Source organism: Sebastes umbrosus, chromosome 23, assembly GCF_015220745.1.
Source record: "Sebastes umbrosus isolate fSebUmb1 chromosome 23, fSebUmb1.pri, whole genome shotgun sequence".
Taxonomy (NCBI): Eukaryota; Metazoa; Chordata; class Actinopteri; order Perciformes; family Sebastidae; genus Sebastes; species Sebastes umbrosus.
In genome coordinates, this window is record NC_051291.1 from 15,629,414 (window position 1) to 15,651,146 (window position 21,733).

Consider the following 21,733-nt stretch of genomic DNA (forward strand, 5'->3'; position numbering starts at 1 on the left):
AGTACCAGTTTTACATGGGTCATATTTAGAGATTTTTCTGCTGCTAAATGTTGTTTCCATGAAGTGATAACTTGAATTTTGGTGTGAATCAATGTCAAGAGTTTCTGTGGTCTGCGCTCTGCTTCAGAAAGCTTTCAGCTGTGAGGAGAAAAGCCTTCTGGCAGAAACAATGTCCCAGACCGGACGAGTAACTTAAAAACTTGCAAATTTTACAGTAGTTGTTTTTAAGTTACTACTCCTCTAGTCAAGAATAAATTCAATAGTGAAATACAATGAGAATTAAACTCACATGGAGTAACTGGTGATGATACGTTTGTATGTAGGGAACAACATACCTTCAGTATGAAGCTGGACTGGAGACGGTGTGATGCAGCTTTACGTTGATACACAGCTGGACTTTGAAGTTCCTGTGAGCTGTAGTATAACAGGAAAAAAAACCTATTAGAACATTATGTAGAGTAGTGATTGGTGCTAGCTAATGCCACAATACAAAAGGTATTGTTTTTCTGAATGTACTCTGGCCAACCCAAAACTCTACGAGATGCAGAAATGTAAGAGAATATCTATTGTTGTTGTCTTCCAATATAAATCCCCAACCACTGTATGCCAATACAAAGTGCTGCTGAAGATCTGTCAGATGCAGGCAGAAGTTGAGCTGGGTTCAGCTTCATGCACTGCAAATATTGTGCATTGTTCCTGCCTCAGACATTTGGCTTTTGATGCTCTGAAACCACAGCACAAAGACATTTGTTTCTCTCTTTGCTTATCAGTGTGATCATTCACATTTTCACTTCTTAGAGCTGAAGTCAACCGATGTAGTTGCTTCAGAGTAATAGTAGAATCATTTTAGTACTCTGCTGTTCAAGTGATTTCATGTTTTATCTATAATGCTGAATCTTTTAAGCCTGAATGTACAAACAGCTGACAGCACAATGTTGACTTAATTTAGTAGCCTAGTTATAACTACAAGGCCAAACTGTGGCTTACACTTGATCCTTGTCAATGAATCTAACATTAAATATAACTTGCATTTCACTGTGTTTGTTTCTTGTTGTCAGCAGCAATTTAGAGTAGGATTACCAAACAGAACAGAATACTTTACAGTTGTTGGTATTTATGTCTGATGGAAAATTACAATAACCTTTATGCTTTATCATTTTGGATGATCATCTTAAATTCACATTTTAAAAAAAGGCACTTGTATATGACATGTACATATAGCCATGTGTACGACATACTATACTATGAGTTTTTACTTTTTTCGACATAGTATGTCAAAAAATAAGAAAGTCATAGTATAGTATATCTAAAAAAATAAAATAAAAAAAGTCATAGTATAGTATGTCGATTTTTTTTTTAAAAGTCATAGTATATCGAAAAAAAGTCATACTAGAGTATCTTGAAAAAATTGAAAAAGGTCATAGTATAGTATGTTGAATAAAGCCAGCATAGTATGTAGAAAAAATGTCATACTGTAGTATGTCGAAAATTTAAAAAAAAAGTCATAGTATAATATGTCGAAAAAAGTCATAGTATAGTATGTTGAAAAAATTAAAAATGTCATAGTATGTCGATAAAAAGAAAAAGAAAGAAATGGTATAGTTTGTCGAAAAAAGTCATAGTATAGTATGATGAAAAAATAAAAATGTCATAAGAAAGTCATAGTAAAGTATGTTGAAAAAAATTCAATTAAAAAAGTCATAGTATATGTCGAAAAAATGTCCCACTGTAGTATGTTGAAATGTTTTTTTTTAAAAAGTCATGGTATTATTGAAAATTGGTGTCAAAAAAATTTTTATAAAAAAAAAAATCATAGTATAGTATGTCAGAAAAATAAAAAAGTCAGTATTTTATGTCGAAGAGATTTAAAAAGCCATAGTATAGTATGTTGAAAAAAAATAAGTCAAAGTATAGTATGTCGATAAAAAAAAAAAAGACATGGTATAGTATGTCGAAAAAAGTCTTAGTATAGTATAATGAAAAAGTAAAAATGTCATACTATAATCCGCAAAAAACAAAACAAAAAACTCAGTATAGTATGTCGAAAAAAATGTAATAAAAAAAGTCAGTGTAGTATGTCTAAAAGAAAAAGGTCATAGTATAGTATGTCGAAAAAAATGTTATAGTATAGTATGTTTAAAAAATAAAAAAGTCATAGTACAGTATGTCGATAAAAATAAAATAAAAAAAAGTCATAGTATGTTTAAAAAATATAAAAAAGTCATAGTGCAGTATGTTGAAGATGTTATTGTTTGTTAAGCTGCATGACTATTTTCTGCAGCAAACACAGTTTAATGCAACATCCGGCTCTCTGCCACGCTTGGAAAGTTAGAGACAAGCTGACAAATGTCAGTCATAAACACTTAAAAACAATTGCTAACACTCACTTTTTCTCTGGTCCCGTTTCCTAACTTCCTGTCCCTCCTTCATCCAGTACTACTTGGAGCCGCCGGTTCGTCTCAATGAGGCCCTGGAACAGAAAGGACTGAAGCCAGAATCCTTCTTCACTTTGCATCATGGGAAGTCTCGCCTTGTAGCTTCACGTGAAGGAGATGTCTTTGACTGATCCTCTCTGTGGTGCTTCGTGGGCCGTGTTTCTGTAACAAAGTGCAGAACATTTTGTTTATCATATTTGGATGGATATCCAGTCATTAAAATTTGAAATGCATATGCTTGGAAAATAAAATGTTCCACAATATTGTTTACATATTGCAGTTTTGCACCGTGCCATTGTCATGGTGGGCAATACTACCTACAAGAGCTGTGACTGTGAATTGGGTATACACAAAAATGTGTGTGTAGGGAACAATGTGGGGTTGAACCACAAACCTTCAGTATGAAGCTGGACTGGAGATGGTGTGATGCAGCTTCATGTTGACACAGTTCCTGTGAGCTGTAGTATAACAGAGAACACAAACTATTAGAAGATTATTTAGAGTGATGATTGGTGCTAGCTAATGCCACAATACAAAAAGGTATTGGTTTCTGAATGTACTCTGGCAGAATCCCCAACCAGTATATGCTAATAGAAAGTCAGATGCAGGCAGAAGTTGAGCTGGATTCAGCTTCATGCACTGCAAATATTGTGCATTGTTCCTGCTTCAGACATTTGGTTTTTGATGCTCTGGAACCACGGCACAAAGACATTTTTTCTCCTTAGAGCTCAAGTCAACAGATGTATTATATGTGTTAATATGCTTCAGAGAGCAACAGTAGAATAATTTTAGTACTCTGCTGTGTAAGTGATTTAATTTTAAATAAAGGGACATTTTGGCTTTTTAATTATTCAAGTTTGTTTTGCTGTGTTAATGCATATGACATAAATGTATGCTTTATGCAACTTTAGCTCCTGTAATAAGTCTATAATAACACCCAGACCCTTGAGGACAAAAAAAATCCCCATTGAAACCAAATGTTTTTTATTACACGGCATAAAAAATAATTTCAATCTTTCAATCTAGAGCCCATTTTCTCATGTTTGTCATATGGGGCAAATACAGACCATTTTCCTGGTTTCAACTAGGGGTATTGCTGCTGTAATATGTAGCACTGCAGTGTTTGATGCAATGCATCAAAATTGATGTGGCTAATCATTGACATATCCCAGACTGTGAAAAAAATCAATCAAATTGTGTGTTGACAGTGGCATTAAAACTGGCATTTAAAGGTTTGACATTCTGAAAATGAATGAATATTTATTTGTTATGATCAGGACTGATATTGGTTAAAAGATTTAACTCAATGAAAGTGGAAAAATAATAATATATAATTTCATGGCATTTTTTTGTCTTACATTTTTGTCCCCTAAGGAAATTATAGCAATTTTCATTATTGACGTATTCAATGGTTCCTCAGCCTAAAAAAAAATTCTCTTTAGAACAACTGTGGTGAATATTAATTTACTTTAAAGCAAGGATATTGAAGCCAATGTGTAGAATACAGTTTACTACTTTGGTGCCCCCAAGTGGTATAAAAAAGACACGGATTCAATTAGCTACAATTAAGTGAGGATTTTATATTAAACTATTATTCTGGTCTTTTGATTCTGCATTTTTATTGGCCTGAATGATTAAACAGTATTGCATACTGGCATCTCTTCTGGTTGGTGTGTTGTATTAACACTGCCAAACATACTGAATGAATGCACTTCTGATTAAAGGCTCTACCTGCCCGTAACTTGAGGAAATGTCAAAGAAGTTTTTACAAAACAACTGATTACAAAAATGAAAACAAATTTTAAGGACAACATAATTTGATTCCTTAACTGACTGCATTTTAGGGAGCCTTCTAAAGTTTTTCAATACAGTTCTTTTCATAGTGACAAACAGTGCTGAACCTACAGTATAATGTGTTTTTTTGCTTATGTATGAATTCAGGCATCGACTGGTTTATCGATATAACACAAGGAATGTTGTCTTATTATCCACCCAGTTAGTGTAGCCTACATACAGTACACTCTTATTGCATATTATGGGATAGACATAAATAAAATAATAAAACTGCAAATATAAAGTGCAATAAATGTATCAGTAATGTCCATCACGTTTGTCAGTTATGTGCATAAATATAATTTAATCACAACAGCAAAAATGGTATCTAATGTATTCACATTTGTAGTTTAATAATAAATTACACTTTTGTCTTTTCATAAAGATTTTTCTTTTTCCTGGGCATATTTCTGACAATACAATGAGAAAAAAAATCATGATATTGTCATCTTAGATATGAAGGGACTGCAGATTGGAAATAGATTTAGCTTTACAGTTGTTGTTGTTATTATCACAGAAGAAAACAAAATTATGTGCAACACTATACTATGAGTTGTTTTTGTCTGACTTTTTTCTGTCAGTTTTTTTTTATTTTAATCATTTTTAATAAATCTTTTTCAATTAAAAAGGTCAGATTTTGGAATGGTATATATTTCAATCTAATAATAATAATAATAATAATATAGAATTAACATGTAAGATCCTTTAGTAAATAACACAATCAAACAAATAAATTCAGTCATGGTATAGTATGTCGAAAAACAAAGTCATAGTATAGTATGTCGAAAAAAGTCATACTATAGTATGTCGAATTATTTTTTAAAAAGTCATAGTCCAGTATGTTGAAAAAATAAAAAAATAAATGGTATAGTAGGTCGAAAAAAGTCATAGTATAGTATGATGAAAAAATATCAATTTCATAGTATAGTATGTTGAAAAACAAAAAGTCATAGTATAGTATGTCGAAAAAAGTCATAATATAGTATGATGAAAAAATATCAATTTCATAGTATAGTATGTTGAAAAACAAAAAGTCATAGTATAGTATGATGAACAAATAAAAATGTCATAGTATAGTATGTTGAAAAAATAAGAATCATAGTAAAGTATCTCGAAAAAAATTAAATAAAAAAAGTCATAGTATAGTATGTCGAAAAAAAGTCATAGTATAGTATGTTGAAAACATTAAAAAGTCATAGTATTTAATACATATTTTTCAATTAAAAAGGTCAGATTTTGGTATGGTATATTTCAATCTAATAATAAGAAGAAGAATATAGAAATAACATGTGAGATCCTTTAGTAGAAAACAATCAAACAAATACATTTTGAATAATCTGATAGTGGTTATTCTTTTACACACCGTGACGTCATGCTCTATCCTCGCTGCTGCACACCCGCGCCCAGTGTTTGCATCAATTACAATGGCGCTGACCCCAAATGCCCGGATGTGTGTGCGTGTGAAAAATTGGGCATTCATCAATTGTAAACAAACAGTCAATAAATTCAATGGAAGGAAAAACTAATACCCACTTCAGGTTGTGAATTTGATAATCAATGCACACCAACACAGGTAGAGAAAATGAGAAGCCTGGAAAGTTAAAAGGTAAAAAGGAAGATAATAAAAAGAAAGATTAATTCCTACCTGCTCAGGTGATCGGTGGCTCAGCAGGGACGTCCAGAAAATCCAGCCGCTTCCTGAAACAACTGCCTCACAACTTTTTGATATACTATATATATATAATTTACTACTGTACTTTTCTTTGAGCGGACAGATATAGACTGGTTAAAGTCTTCTAAACATCTCTTTTCCGTTCTCCTTCATGCTGTTGTGTTAGTGCTCCTCCTCCACCTCCACCCTGCGCACAGGTGTCTCTGATTGAGCTCCTCTCCATGCTGCCTACCATTAAAGGGCCATTCTGCTATTTTTCCTTTCCTTTCCCCATCTTTCTGCTACACACTGTATTATTGCAGCATTTACTTGAATGCAAAGAAAATGTAATACACACCTGTAATGCACTGTGAAAAGGAAAATGACACAAGATGGCAGTGTCTGCAATGTTTTATCATAAAATAATATCAAAAATATTTTCTGATATTATTGGTTTAAAATCAAACATTGGGGATTTTTCAAACAAAATTAAAAATAGACTACTGTTATAAAAGGTTTTCATCCAAAAATGTTTTATAAATTGTAATGTCTCTGTATTCAAACAGAAATATTGCAGTTATACTATTGGGAGGCTGAAGATGTCAATATTAATCAGTGACGAAAGGGATATTTTTTAGAATGAAAGGGCAAGTTTGAGTATTTGCTAAACTACGGTGATCTCATTGTTTAGAAACATTAAAATTGGCTCCATGATTTGTCAGATTTCTATAGAGGCTGTATTCATTCAGACACAGAAAGTGTTTGTGATTTTTCTCCCAGATGTGTAAACAAGGACAAATCAAATCTAAGCTTGTTTGTCCCTGTTTAGACAGACTACTGTAGTTGCACGACAGAGTCTTTACACATGGCTCTCTGCTATTTTAAGTGGACACTAATACAATGTGAGAGGCGCTGAGATATGATGTTATTATCTGGTTAAAACCTCATAACCCTTAAGTCTGAGAATCAGCAGTGGGAGAGGCCATGTCTGTGAAAATATCATCTTTGATTAACATTAGAAATAATAATTAAAACTGTCCCCTGTTCTCTCACAGAGGCATTTGTCAACACAACCAGTTCAGCTAGATTTTGATTAAAAATATGGAAAAAGTCCCCTAATATACTTGACTGAAATGACAAGACTGACTCACACATCCTCTGAGTTGACACAGAGGCCACTTTCAGGGGAACTTTAGATTTGACTAGGAAGTGGCAGGATGATGTCCAAGGCTGGTATCCTCTCGGGAAGCTGCGAAGACTGAATTCGTCATCATTTAAAGGGTTTCATTTCCTAAAAACAACTACCTAAGATAACTCAAAAAGTAGACTACTATGATCATTTCTTCCATAAGTCTAAATCTGTACTTAGAAGCTACTCTAAACTAAGCACTGGGACCTGCTTTTATTTTGATAGTACCAGGAAAAATGGATCAAAGCAGCAGAAGACAATGGGATGTGAAATGTGTCACTGATCTTATGTAAATGAGGCCAAAAAGCAAAATATTGTAGATATATTGGAACCATTTCTATTCTGTAGATTTAGTGTGGGGCAGAGTACACAATTAAAATTTATATTTTAATCATCAGTTAATAAAATAAGTTGAAGTTCAACCAACAATATTGAAGCATCACTGGTCAAACTGGAGAGTTTCTTTTACATGTGAAGTGTTAAAAACAAGTTTGAATTTGACAGCCAAAGTTATTCAATAGCCCTACTCTTGAAGAGATATTTGATATTTTAACCAGTCAGCATGAGGTTAGACTTGTGTTAGGGATGGGTGACCACATCTTCTAAAAAAATAATTTAGTTTGAAAGGATCCCTGATGATCTAGAGTCTCCATAAAACAGCAGGAAGTGTCTCGGGCTGTGAGGAATGTCGTCACGGCTCAGCATTGTTTGCACACGTCCCTACATTAGGGTGTATCTGCTGTGCGTCCAACCCTCCGGGGCAGCGTCGTGAGAAGTCCAGAAAGATGCCATCGTGCTCCGGTTCCGAGTCCAAGGACTCTGGGACGTGGTCCGTCATGATCTCGGGACTGGACGAAGGACTGGGACCGGAGCTCGTGTCTTGAGCTAGCAATCTGGAGGAGGAGGCGGGCGAGTCGGACACCAGCGAGCCCGAGCAGTGTGTGTCCTCGCCTGGAGACGGCTCTGGGAGGATGCAGGGGGAGTGATGCTGAGGCTGGAGACGGCGAGGACCTGCAGGGCTGTCGGCATCTCCGGGCTGGGGGTCCTGGCTGGATGTCACGGTGTCTGTGCAGAGGACAGTAGGAACTTTAGAGAAACAAATTAATGATGAGTGTAAACGTGATCACAACTCTCAGGCAGCGTCGGCGTTAGGGGCGGGCTTTGGGGGTCCAGGCCCGACAAAAAAGGTCACTCAGCTGAATTCTCTCCTGACAAAAAAACTGAAATAACAGCTAGTCTATAAGTAAAATTAAGTCATACAGTTTGGTAATAGAAGGACTTAACACTGCAATGCAAAATAAAGCACAAAACAGTGATAGTTTTACATTTAGGAAACAACTAGGACATGTACTTGGGCCTGATTACATTGTTTTCTATTGGAGTGTCCTAACTGGCCGCGAGCAACACGGTGCTGCACAACACGGTGCTGCACTGCCAGGCGCAACGCTTTGTCTGAACCTTTGTCGGACACCCTGTTCCTATTTTTTCCTGTCACTCCCATTGAGAGGAACGGCTGATTAGTTTAGATAAAATGAGCCGAGAAAACCGGGCCAGTTGTCCTGGATGTAAATGAAAATATTAACTTGATTACTGACACTTTTAGCACAAGCATTGACGCTCGCAGTTACATGCGTAGCGTTCACTAGTGAAACTTTATTACCAGCTACCTGTCAACAAATATAACAGCCACCTCACTCATAGTTAAAATAAAACACAAACACACAGCACAAAGAGACAACTATGGAAACTCTGTGAAATATGAGCCGTCACTACAATATTTCAGTAAGAAGCCTCGTTTTGATCTGCTCCGTTTGCGTGTTTGTTTGTTTATTTAATCTAGCTCAATAGAAAAAAATGAGAGAAAGTAGGCCTACAAACCAGGTGCATTAAAACGCAAGAGCAGGGACAACAACTGGTGAATGAAACATCCATATTAGTCTTTATTAACTTAAACTGCAGTTATGAAGAAATCAGTCAGACTGTTAGATTAATGTGTTGTTTAACTGCCTGTTTACTATATCTTGGCACCTGTCTGTGTGCACTTTTTGACCCTGGCACGAGCAAGACACACGGCGTGCCTGATCTGTAGCCTACAATACATCCTCATTTCACTACTCTGCTCTCAGGGTCACTTATTGATCAGTTGCGTGCTTTTAGTCTTTCCTGTGGAGAGTACAGTAACGTAAGTACTTTGTAGGTTGGTAACAGCAGCAGATATTTTTGGTGAAAAAAAATCCAAGAACCATTTTTTTGTGTCAGTATTTGATACGTTGAAATGTGACACCTATACCAACCATAGCCGTACCTGAAAGTGCAGGAGAGGCTGTGGAAGCTGGAGAGTGGTTGGTGAGGCTGGATGTGCTGGTGTTGCTGGTGTTGCTGGTGTTGTTGGTGTTGTTGGTGGTTGTGGATTCAGCCAAAGAGCTGCTCTCCTCTAAGCAGGAAGTCATCTCAGAGACGGAGTGTCGTCTGATACCTGTGCAGCTTCCCATGGAAGAGTCGACGTCGTACTCCACCACTGGGGTCAGCATCGGAACGTTGTAGCTCTTGGAGCGTACCACTGGGTTCTTGCTGATGGGGGAGCTGCTTGGTTTGGAGGGCCAGGAGTGCTGCAAACGCTTTTCTGGAGAGAGAGAGAGAAGAATTTTAATTACTTTATAATTGGAAACATGCAAAAACACCACAGAGTACAACAAGAGAACACATGAACACATATTGTAAGTCTGAGTAACATACAGTGCAAACCATGGCCTAAACAAAGAAACTTCCTTCTTCTTTTGTGAAGGAAGCGCCATTAGAGGTGGTTGTATGGATCCCAAAATATCGATACTACCGATACCTACATCTCGTTTTGAAGATCGATTCTAGCGCCAATAGGATCGATACAAAAAAGGGATTAGTTTCTCTCTTCTACACCCATTTCTATTTCATCAAAGAGTAGAACTCTCTGTGCAAACGATGTTCTGTTGTAGCGTTTGCTTCTCACTGCTGTTGTGTGCATTCAAACAACACACCACGCCACACACGTGCAGCACCACGTTTGGAGCTATTATCTACTAGCTACATTTTTCATGTTTTGCATATTCCATTTACAATAATAAAAGGCATATTTTTGTTATTTGCCTTAAAGGTGTCCTGTGTTTAACATGCATGTGATTAGTAATGAATAGTGGAAAGCAATATGAAAGTACATAAGCCGCTTTTAATTGTAAAAAGTATTGGTATCTGTATCAATATCTGCGATTCTGGCCCTGTATTACTTGGTATCGGATCGAAACCAAATTTTGTGGTATTGCCCACCCCTAAGCACCGTCTCATGGTGTCATCCAGCAATTGAATGAATTCCCTGTCAGGAAACAGGAGGAGGAGGGGGCTGGAAGTTGGCTGGGAACTGGCTGGGAACTGGCCGGCAACCAGCTGGCAGTCGACTGGGAGGGGAAATTCTAGGTGGCTGCATCCGTAAGGGATCATGGCGCTTGTAACCTTTAAAAGTAAATCATTAGTACACATATACACACAAACATACCTAATAGGCAGGAGGAGCAGTGCAAATTGGAAGATCCATCTCTGGAATATAACCCATGAGTCCCGAGGTAGGGAGAGACCACCTTCTGGATGAGAGACTCCAGACGAAGGTAGTCGTCCGTTACGCCTTTAGATTCATGGACTCCCTGTATCAGACACAAACACAAACACACACTAGTTTGTGTTAGTGCCAGTTAACTGCTGCTTGTTGGCAGGTGGTAACGGAAACTTCTCCGGGGGGAAAAGAAACAAAGAAAGTTCAATTTGCGTTTCTGTGACGCGCAGCTGGAAGACATCATGAATAAAAGAGCGGCGAGTGTTGAGTGAATTTGGTCCCTATCTTCTCCGAGTATAAACACACTGAGATAAGAACGACACCAACAGCATTGCTCACTTTAGATAGAGCGAGACAGACAAAACAAACCCTTGGAACTGGTTTGATATATCTGTGAGGAAAGTGATAAATGGATGACAAATTCAATATGTAACAAACAGAATAAGATAATTCTTTGTTGATTTGTCACTGTGACTGACTTCTTCTGCATGATATTGACATTTGGTCCATTTTTTAATATAAAAATATATACTTTGCACGCATCCCGCTTCACAGTACATCCCCTCTGCATATGTGGAGCCTTCATTGCCCTGTTTATTGCAGAAGGGTCTTCTTGTTGTGGCGCAAATGATTGTTTCTGCACTGTCGCCAGGAAACACAGGCATTACAGCTTTACCGCGAGGCTCAACCCCACTGTGAACTTCATGTTAATGTGTTTTTAAGTAGATCAGTGGCAAACAAATTACCCTCATAATCAACGGGAATCAATATGGTGCCGTTTTACAAACTCGGAGCGACGAAGAATAACAAACAAGAACTTTTCTGTTTGTTTTTGCGTAAAAGTTGGAGTCGCCTCCACAATTTTGATGAACTTGAGATGTGATTTTCACGCTGTTGGGGTGAGAGATACATGTGGGCCCAGAGACTGTCCTCCACAGTCTTCAAATAACAAAAGGAGAGATCAATCAGGTTTCAGTACTCTGAGTCATTGAGCATATGCATCAAAACCACAGCACAGAGACAAACCACATAAATAGACCAGACTTCGGCGAATTGGCGTCACAGAAATGAAAGGGAAATTACTAACAGATGAAACAAGAAGTCGCGAAAACAGCAAACATTCAGTGCTGAATTCGTATCTCTTGTCTTAGTGCCCTGCTTTCCTGTTTGCTTTTATATCTTTAACTCTACCTGTTGATTTGATATTCATTGTGAGCAAACAAAAACAGACCAATAAATAAAATGACGATCTGTACACAATAGATAAAACAGGAAAATAAATATATCCTGTTTTCTATTCTTGTGTCTGTTTTACTCTCTGTGCCTTCCTCTGTCTTGCCCTCCCTCCGTATGAGTCTGAAAGCAGCAGATTTGGGTCAGTGAGTCACTACAGCGATGTCCAAAGTCACCCACACAGAAACAGACGCACAGTTCATACTCGCAGTGACACTTGAGAACACACTCCCTGACCCACATCTTACATCTGACCAATAAATGGCTAACTTTGCTCTCTTCCTGTTCCTATGGGAAGCGATGGGTAATGGATTATTAACTGCGTGCAGCTACAAGTCGCTGCACAATGGATGAAACACTAAATCAAATAAACCTGGTTCTGCCATATATATAAAACAAAGATAAAACAGCCGCCTACTGTTACTCAATATAGTTTATTTTTAAAGGTGCAATGTGTAGGATTTGGCGGCATCTAGTGGTGTGGTTGCAGATTGCAACCAACTGAATACCCCTCTGCTCACTCCTTCCTTTCCAAGACTGCGGTAACGTGAGCCAGCGAGTGCAAAACCGTGGTAGCGCCGTTCGCTTCGCTCAGAGGCCATCCTTACCATAATAACACTAGTTTAGGAGCAACGGAAGTCAGACGGCGGCTGGCGGTACCACGGTTTTGCACTCTGCGGAACACGTTACCGCAGTTTCACAAGCGTGTCAGAGAACTACGGTGGCCTTCAGGTAACGTAAAAACATGAAAGGCTCTCTCTAGAGCCAGTGTTTGGTTTGTCCGTCTGTAGAACCATGGCGGGGCAACATGGTGGACTCCATTGGGCCCTTATGGCCCTCTCGAGAGCCAGTTTTTGTAGGAGTAGCGGAGGTCATTTGGAGCAGAGCCAGTGTGTATGTAGGTGGGAAGTGAGTGGTGAAGCAAGAGAGAGAGAGCGGCGGCAATGGCAGCGAGTAAAGTTATCGACTCCGGCCCAAGCAGGAAAAAGTTAACAGAGTTTGGTTTGTCCATTCTGGGCTACTGTAGAAACATGGAGGACTCTGTGAAAAGGACCCGCTCCCTATGTAGATATGAAGGGCTCATTCTAAGCTAACAAAAACACAACGGTTCTTAGTTTCAGATGATTATAGACTAATGAAAACATAGTTGTGAATATTATATTCCATTTCTGCAAATAGATCCCCTGAAATGTTACACACTGTTCCTTTAAAATGTTCACGAACTTAAGCAAATTATCCACAGTTTTCACTAATGTGGTCTGAAACAATCACTAATCATAATTGACCTGGCTTGGTTTTTTTGTGAGGACATCAGGGTCTTTAAAGGACAGTGTAAACATGGATAATTCACATAGACAAACATTGACACAAACAGGCAGGGTGCAGAGGGCACTGAGTGGTCATGGGAAGACGACTGTGCTCTGCGTTCACGCTGAGATTACTTCCTGTGAGATCCCTTTGCAAGAAAAAAAAGGTCAACAGCTCTCCGTACTCTCTGATCCTCCATCTGTTGCCACTTACCCTCTTCCATAACCCCAATGCTGTCACGGATGTTTGTCCGCGCACGCTGTGTGTTTGAGGAGATAGCGTGAGAGATTGACAGACAAAGAGAGTGAAAAGGAAAAGGTAAAGAAAGTGTGTGTGTGTGTGTGTGTGTGTGTGCGTGTGTGTGTGTGTGTGTGTACCTGTAGTATTAGCAGCATCTGTATGATAGAAGGGGGAACTCTGGCTCGGGGTCGACACATTGCCTCGTCCAGTTTCAGGTTGAGGGTGATGATGTTTCTGAAGTGGAGGAGAGCCAGCTGACGCACTGACGGCTCCTTTCCCTGAGGACACACACACATGTCAACACACAGTTTTGTAAAGGTAATGTAAGTGTGTGCAAATGTATTCTCATACAACGGTTCGTATGGTATCTTATAAAAAAGTTATTCCTCATTTTTCATGCGTTTCCCTACAAATGTCCAGCAACACCTGTTAATTTCCGCTCATTACATGTATGCAGTATTTTCAAAATAAACTTTCGTCTTCACGGGAAACAACTTTGTTAGGTTTAGACGACAAAACTACTTTGTTAGGTTAAGGAAAAGATCAACTTGGTTCGGTTCAGGCAAGAAAACTACTTAGTTCATTTTAGGAAAAGATTGACTTGGTTAGGTTTAGGCAACAAAACTAGTTAGTTAGGCTTAGGAAAAGATCGTGGTTTGGGTTAAAATAACTCCAGAATTGGTATTACTTAAGTACAAAAATGTACGTGACAAATAAATAACGTTGACTTCTGGTTTTATACGGGGAACGACCCAACCTCCTCCCTTTTTTTGTCGCTCTTTATACTTCCTGGTTAACCATTACGTGGATTACATATGAATTTATTTTGTGGATATTACACGAATTACAGAGCATTAACTTTTTGTAGGAATACTGTAGCTACGAACGGTGTATGAGAACAGCTTGCTGTGTGTGTGTGTATGTGTGTGTGTACCTGTACAGGATAGAAGATGGCCTGCACCATGGACAGAACATCACAGAAGAAGAAGTCCCATGTGTCGGCCAGGGAGTCCAGTAACTTCTGACCTATAACACAACAACAGGCATGGAGATAAACAACCAATCGCCACAAAGTCAAAGAAATCAGAACAACAAGACTGTCTGGCACATGCAGTCAACAAGAGATAAGGTGCTATACGATGTTTTCTCATGTTATCTGAGAACTTCATGTAATTTGTTCTCATTGCAGTGGTTGTACATGTTCTTAATCGTACATATCTGAAATGTTAAACATGGCAGAACCTGTGATTTGTAAAGTAATGCATTCTGATGCTTTCCATCCCTGTGAATGAGCAGATATTCTTGAGGCTTCATATTTTGCAGCATAGGTCTGTGCAGGCATGTTCACACACACACACACAAACTCCTATTGAGTGAGCAGGACAATGGGTCTGTGAGTCATTCTATGCACCCCAGTGGTTTGTCTTATTCTAAAATTTCGTACTGACTGGATGTTGTGTAATTGACGTAAAGCATCACTTCCTGTCTGGTTACTGTGACGACAGCACTGAAAATCTATCGTAGTCAGTGTGCATGTGTTTGTGTGTGTGTGTGTGCATTTGCATATGCTTTATCATTTCAAAGGTGCTCCAAATAAAGGTCACACATTTGCCACAACAGAGAGAACAAATTGATTTCAGTGTCTTGTTCTCACCTCTTCAATGGCTCTCACTCTGACTGTGTGTGTGTGTGTGTGTGTGTGAGTGCTGCAGAAATATGTCCTTCACGGAGAGTGATAGTGCTGACATGTTCTCACACTTCAAACTAATAGTTCAAGGGTTAACTTAGCATCTGACGTTTTAGTCAATTATTATTTTTTCCCTTCCAGACTTGTGACTTTTGTCACATTGAGATTGAGATCTTAATCATGTCTCCACTTCAGTTTCCCTGAAGTGACTCACTCCGTGAACATTCCTCACCAAAGCACAGGAAGCACCGTTAGTTATTAACTAACTTTTATTTTATTTATTTATGTATTGTTATATAATTTTTCTTTTTTTACTTCTTATACCGGTATATTGGTATATATATATATATATATATATTTTTTTTTTGCTGTCTTACTCATGTGCATCTGGGGTGGGGGGAGGGAGGAGGGGATATTTTAAAGACTGAAGGGGCAAATAAGAGCTCTTTGTCGGGCAGATATATATGTTAAAATGATCCATGTCCAGTATTACGGATGTATGTAAATGCTGATGATTTGGTGGTTTTACTCAATCTAACCTCCAGTATTGAAAAAATATAAATTTAATCACAAAAACTAAGATTTAGCAAAGAGACAAGACCATTTTGGACTAAAAACACTTATTATATTTATAATATTTTATTCTTCAACACAGGCCATTTCAGTAGAATATGACAATATTAGAGAAATCCTTTTGTTTTACTTTTGTACGACACTTTTTAGGCAGATGTTTTACTGGGGTCCGGTAATCGCTTTCAGTCCAAAACGGAAGTGTAGCTTTGCTGCTGGGCGCTAACTGACTATCACTTTTTGCAATATACGTTCTTTGGTTTTAGTGCACAACAAACAAACTAAGGGTCTTCTATCCTGTTGTGCTTACCTTCATAGAAGCGGATCTTGTCTCTCAGTATCACCATGCCTTTAGTGAGCAACTGCTCCTGAAGGTACTCAGTGAAGAAGGAGCCCAGCTCCGTCTTCAGCAGCTGCCTGCAAAAAATAGGAGTGTGTATGAGTGCATTAATAGAGTACGCAGTCACAGACACACACACTATCAGATATACTTCTGAAACATGAACCAAAACTAACTAGTTCTCATGCACTGACTGGAAAGCAGCAGTGTTTAAACAGCAGCAGACTCAGGAAATGAGAAAACATGTTGTTCACACTGAAAACAAAGAACATTTCAACAACAGGATTTTAACCTGCTGTTATTACAGGAAGAGAACATTTGACCTTCAATCTTTATCTAATCTTCGTCACGACTACTGCTGTGTTTCCACAGTGTAATGTAAAGCCTTCGTGTTGTTCACTTTCATCACGTAGACAACAACAGCTCCAGTCAGTGTTTAACTTGAAGGTGTTTCTGATTCAGTGGACAGTAGTACGCAGCCGATAACAGCAGGAGAACAAAAACAATAGCTGAGAATGACGCAGCAAAAATTGTTACTGAGCCTGTGTTAATGTGTCAGTAAAGACTAAATTTAGCATGCTGAAGCTGCCATTGTGTGTATATGGGAGCAAGAGAAGGTGGGAAATTACAGAGCACTACACTATAATTTAGTCAAACTTCTTCCTAAAATACAAACCAGAGCTACATTCAGTGTTGTGCTTGTGTGAAAGTCTGAAAGAGAGTCAGAAAAACAGACAAATAAGACACAGAAAGCTAACCTGACACCCTCATTCAGAGTGTAGAGTTCATTTTCCCCCAGATCCTTCCTCTGGAAAACTGATATCACTGCGTTGTGGATGCTGAGAGGAAACACACACAAGCAATTAGTGGGCACATATTCACCATTATGCATGATCACTACATGACTAGCTGTTGCTTGAGGCAACATTTCATACAAAAGATTTTTCTTTTTAGCAAAGGACCCCTTACAATATAGAGAATATACCAGGGACCCCCTTATGGATGTTCCTTGGAATAATTTAACATCTATTTCTTTTACACATTTATAGTCTTAGGCCTACAGTATGTGAAAGAACAACACAAGAGAAATGTATTTGAAAGATATTTTACATGTATTAAAACATATTTGTAGACTCTAAGAGTTATAGATTTGTTAGATTAGAACGTAATCTATGAATTATTATAGATTTAAAAAATAAATATATGTTATTTGTTGAACTATGAAGCATTTTGTGAACAAATATTTTAAATAATTATTTAAAAATAATTTTAAATAATTCAAATCATGATAATTTAAATAATTAATTTGAAAACTCTGTTGTAGATTTACCTAAAATAAAAAAAAAAATTAAACTGTGCAAACTGTGAATCTGGGTTAAAGCCATGAAATCCAAAGTGTAACCACTGTAGGTTCGAGTCAAATAAAACTGAAACACCATAAAAATAACCAGAGAAGAAAGAGAGAGGAACAAGGAAGAAGAAAGGGCTCTATGAGGCAGAATGAGATGAAAAGCAGAGTGAGGGATGGATGGAGATAAAAAGAGACAGTTGATGGACCCTCAGGGTTGAGAGACAGAAAGAGTTGATGCTTTATGTGCATGCATGTGTGTTTGTATTCACTGTATGAATAATGGCAGCAACATAGCTTTCTGCTAGTGGTGTTTATTCAGAGAAAAAGACACACTAATACACGACCATGTGTGTGTAAACATATGTGTGACAGCTCGAGTCGGATCGAATGCATGACCAAAAAATACAAACCAACCTGGCAGACACACTAACCCAGGGGTCGGCAACCTTTACTATCAAAGAGCCATTTTAGGCACAAAAAAAAATCTTTGTTTTGCAGAGAAACAAAAAACTGAGATTTCAAGAATAAAGTTACAACTTTACAAAAAAATATGTAATATTACCAGAATAAAGTCATAACTTTACGAGAAAAAAAGTCGTAATATTACAAGAATAAAGTCATAACTTTACTTTAAATAACTTGTAAAATTACTACTATTATATATATATATATATAAACTAATATTATGTTTTTATTCTCATAATACTACGATTTTTTTTCTCGTAATATTATGACTTTATTCTCGAAATCTCAGATTTATTTTTTTCCTCAATGTGACCCTTATACTCCGCCGTAACGTCGTACCATAGACATACAACAATGATAAATAAAAATGAAAATGTAAACAAAAAAACAGTTATTCATTTCCACTAATTTTTAAAAAAAATCCACGGGGAGCCACTGGAGAGGAGCTAAAGAGCCGCATGTGGCTCCGGAGCCTCAGGTTGCTGACCCTTGCACTAACCTGTTCCAGGTGGCGTTGGACCCGGCCCTCCTCTGCTGGGTACTTTTGTCCATGCTGCACTCCTCAGCCATTCCTCCAGTTGTTCCTCCATAATCTCCTCCTCCTCCTCCTGCTGGTGTTTTCGCCTGCGAGAGGTCGGTCAGACTGGAGGACGAGCTACTGCCCAACCTCAGCTTGCTGTGGAGACTCCTCGAAATCCAAAAGAGAAACAGAAAAAGAGAAATAATTAAAAGCAGAAACTGCAGTCCATTGTGGTACTGGATGATACTCTCCACATAAAGTACATAAAACATTAAAGTCATCCAAACACAATAGTAGGAGTTGTTTTTTTGTTTAACCTCAAAAGTTAAATGTCGTTGCTGGGGAAATATAAGTACAGTGGATTTTGTTTCAGAACCTTCCAAATCTATCAAAAACTCTGTGTCCGTGGTCTGTTATGTTAACAATCAAGGCAACATATTGAACAGATAAAATACAGAAAAACACTTACAGAAAGTCAAAATCAGCAGAAAATCCAAAGAGAAAAGGTACAACTGCTGTGCACAAAAAACCCACTTCCTGATTGTAATGGCTGACAGCATTAGCTTTCATTGATGGGTGATTACTTTTTATTAGCCATCTGTCCATGTTTACACAATGTGTGTGTGCACTATACTGCTGTGGAAACATACAGTAGAGTAGAGAGATGAGTGTGCACAGGGAGAGCGATCAGAAGGAGAGTAAAGTCAGTCAACCTGAAGGAGGAGAATTCAAATAGAGAAAACTGGAGAGGAAAAAGCAAGACAGGAAGATGAGGGGATAGTGAGCATGAAAGAGGAAGAATGAGGAGGAAGGAAGGAAGGGATGAAGCTGGAGGACGCACAAAAAAAGTCAGAGCAGAACAAGAAAAAGGGTGAAGCGAGGAATAGATAGAGACATGATGAAGAGGAAAAAGAGGAGAGAGGAAGAGTGTATAGAGAGGTTACAGGCAGAGAAGAAGATGTACTAAATATTTAGAGATGGTCCATGGAAGAGAAAACATCAACAGTAGGTGAGTTCAGTTTAAGCAGTGAAACACAGTGAAACACAGTGAAACACAGTGGTGGAGTTGAAAAAGACACTCAAAGCTATTTTGAATGTGTGGATTGAATCATGTGCAAATGTTTGTTTTGAGATTTAGACTTTGACAGTGAGGACATAGAGTATTTGGAAAAGGGAAAGTGAGGACATTTTGGCCTGTCCTCACTTCTTCAAAGGGCTGTTAAGGTAGGCCTGAGCATTGTTAGTTTAAGTTCAGGATAAGGGGTTAGGGTTAGGAATGTACTTGTGATGGTTAAAGGTGCTAATTGCAAGATTGGGAGCATTTCTATTGCCTCCACACGGCTCTCAACATGGCAACGGCTGTAACCACCGCATATGAGCAGTGCAGAGCGGCGGCCGACGGGGCACGCTCACGTGCACTAAAAAGGCACACGCAGCCGGCCCGGCTATGTCAACAAAGCACGCAGAAGCTCTGATTACAACACACACAGAGGGAGAGAGACTTCATTCTCTGCTCAGGTAGACATTACTCCTCTATATCTTTACATAGCAAATAGTTGTTTGCTGCTTTATCAATGCTCTGGATGTCGTATAGAGAACCTTTAATATTAGCAGCGAAGGAATGTCAATGAGGGCCATGGAAAGTACAGTAGAAGAGGAACAAAGTACAAAAATGTGGTGTGAAAGCTGGAACTCAGGAGACATGGAGAAATGAAACTAGTGTACATCGCTAAATATGTCACGTAAAGCTAATTGAAATGTACAGTAGGCTATACGTGTATATATTTATGCATGTGCTATATACATATGTGGGCAAGTATAAACTCACTGCAAACTCCTGTTCTTTATATTACGGCAACAGTGTCTCTACTGTCCAACAAATGGAAGACTTTCCCATTCATTCAAACTACTAAAACAGACATTTCTGCAAAAGTTGAAAACATGCCTCCCTCCACACACACACACACACACACACACACACACACACACATACAAATGATGTACTTACTCCAGTAACTGAAAAGGTACCACACATCCCCACTCCATGAGTGTGTGAATGAAAAGAAAAGATGAAGACAGTGGAGGAGAAAAAAGTGTCTCTGTACTCATGGGTCTCTGTCTCACTCGTTCACATGCCCTTTCCTCTCTTGTTTCACTTCTCCCTCCTACTTCTCCTACCTTAACTTTTTTCTTCTCTACCCTTTTCTCTCTCTTTGCCAGTCTGTGCCAGTCGGTGACCATGTGACCCTGTGAGCTTTTGTGCCACGGCGAACAAAGGAACCCTTTGAGGTTCAAGAGCTGCCAAGAGGGAGCAGGAAGGATTTAAAGGTGACACACATTTCACTTCCTCCTCTTTTTCTGTCTGTGTGGGCCCAGATCGAAGCTGTGTTCAAGCTGTTTTCACATGTTGGACCAAATCACTGATCACTGTTCAATATCTCTTTATTCATCACGTTGATTTTGTCTCCTTTTTTTACTGCCATCTGCTGTGGAATTAGTTACTCTTCATCTTTGTTTTCAATCCATTTGTAATGATCCATGCCCAACGAACATTGTTCACATTAAACTGAATTGAATTTAAATGAATTTGGACACAAAAAAAGCAGAGGAAAGTGAAAAAGATGGGGCTAAAAGGAGAGATAGAAAGTGGAAAATAAGACGCCTGTAAAAGAATATGGCAGGGAAGAGGAGAGAAGGTGTGTGTGTGTGTGTGCAAGTGTGTGTGTTTTAGGTCCGTCTGTCAACCTGGATCTTAGTTCAACTCCACATAAATAGGTCAGTGTGAGAAACAGGAGCCCCGGGCTCAGATACACACACACAAGGACACACTCTCTCTCTCACACAAACACACACACTCACACACACACTGCTGGCGTCAAAGTGAGGATGAGTTTCCAAATTCTCTCAGAAAAAGTTGTACCTGGTGCAACTGAATCTACAAACGCTTCAGTCAAATGTTTTCTCCTGGAGAATGAATGATGCGGAGCAGAAAACACTGAGTTGCAAAAAGGTGTCTAGAGACGATCTCACTGCTGATGGGAAAAAATATTTCTACATATATGTAAATTAAAGAAGAAATGTAATCCGGAAGTTGGACACTTTGTGGTTTTTGGCTCTGACACAACGACAGGAAGAGTTGTGAGAGAAAACGCTGTGGTCTAATTACTAAACAAAGGAGGATAAGGGGGATGTTTGCATGAGTGAAGGAATGAATGAGGTCATTCAGGAATGTGTGTGAGTCACTTTCACTTACCTTTGTGTGTCCCAAAGCACGGGGACAAAGAGAGAAAAAGGAAAAGAAGTATTGAGCTGTAGTGAACCTCTCTGAATG

General features: G+C 38.4%; 1 protein-coding gene across 4 annotated transcripts in view; it reads right to left on the bottom strand.

The window, feature by feature from the left end:
* Positions 1–21,733, bottom strand: part of LOC119482655 (proline-rich protein 5-like) — a 30,621-nt gene that overhangs the window by 5,405 nt on the left and 3,483 nt on the right. The window contains exons 1-12 of one of the 4 annotated variants that reach the window (XM_037760369.1): positions 20,411–21,714; positions 18,382–18,570; positions 16,825–16,905; positions 16,037–16,143; positions 14,404–14,495; positions 13,607–13,747; positions 10,635–10,779; positions 9,414–9,731; positions 5,914–8,173; positions 2,830–2,893; positions 2,388–2,470; positions 336–414 (exon numbers count right to left, since the gene is read on the bottom strand). In XM_037760369.1, the coding sequence (XP_037616297.1) occupies positions 7,800–8,173; positions 9,414–9,731; positions 10,635–10,779; positions 13,607–13,747; positions 14,404–14,495; positions 16,037–16,143; positions 16,825–16,905; positions 18,382–18,570; positions 20,411–20,643 (1,680 nt within the window). In that variant the 5' untranslated portion in view covers positions 20,644–21,714 and the 3' untranslated portion in view covers positions 336–414; positions 2,388–2,470; positions 2,830–2,893; positions 5,914–7,799. Of the gene's footprint in view, positions 1–335; positions 415–2,387; positions 2,471–2,829; positions 2,894–5,913; positions 8,174–9,413; positions 9,732–10,634; positions 10,780–13,606; positions 13,748–14,403; positions 14,496–16,036; positions 16,144–16,824; positions 16,906–18,381; positions 18,580–20,410; positions 21,715–21,733 lie in introns of those variants that run through there. The other 3 variants (XM_037760372.1, XM_037760371.1, XM_037760370.1) reach the window with 3 other exon arrangements.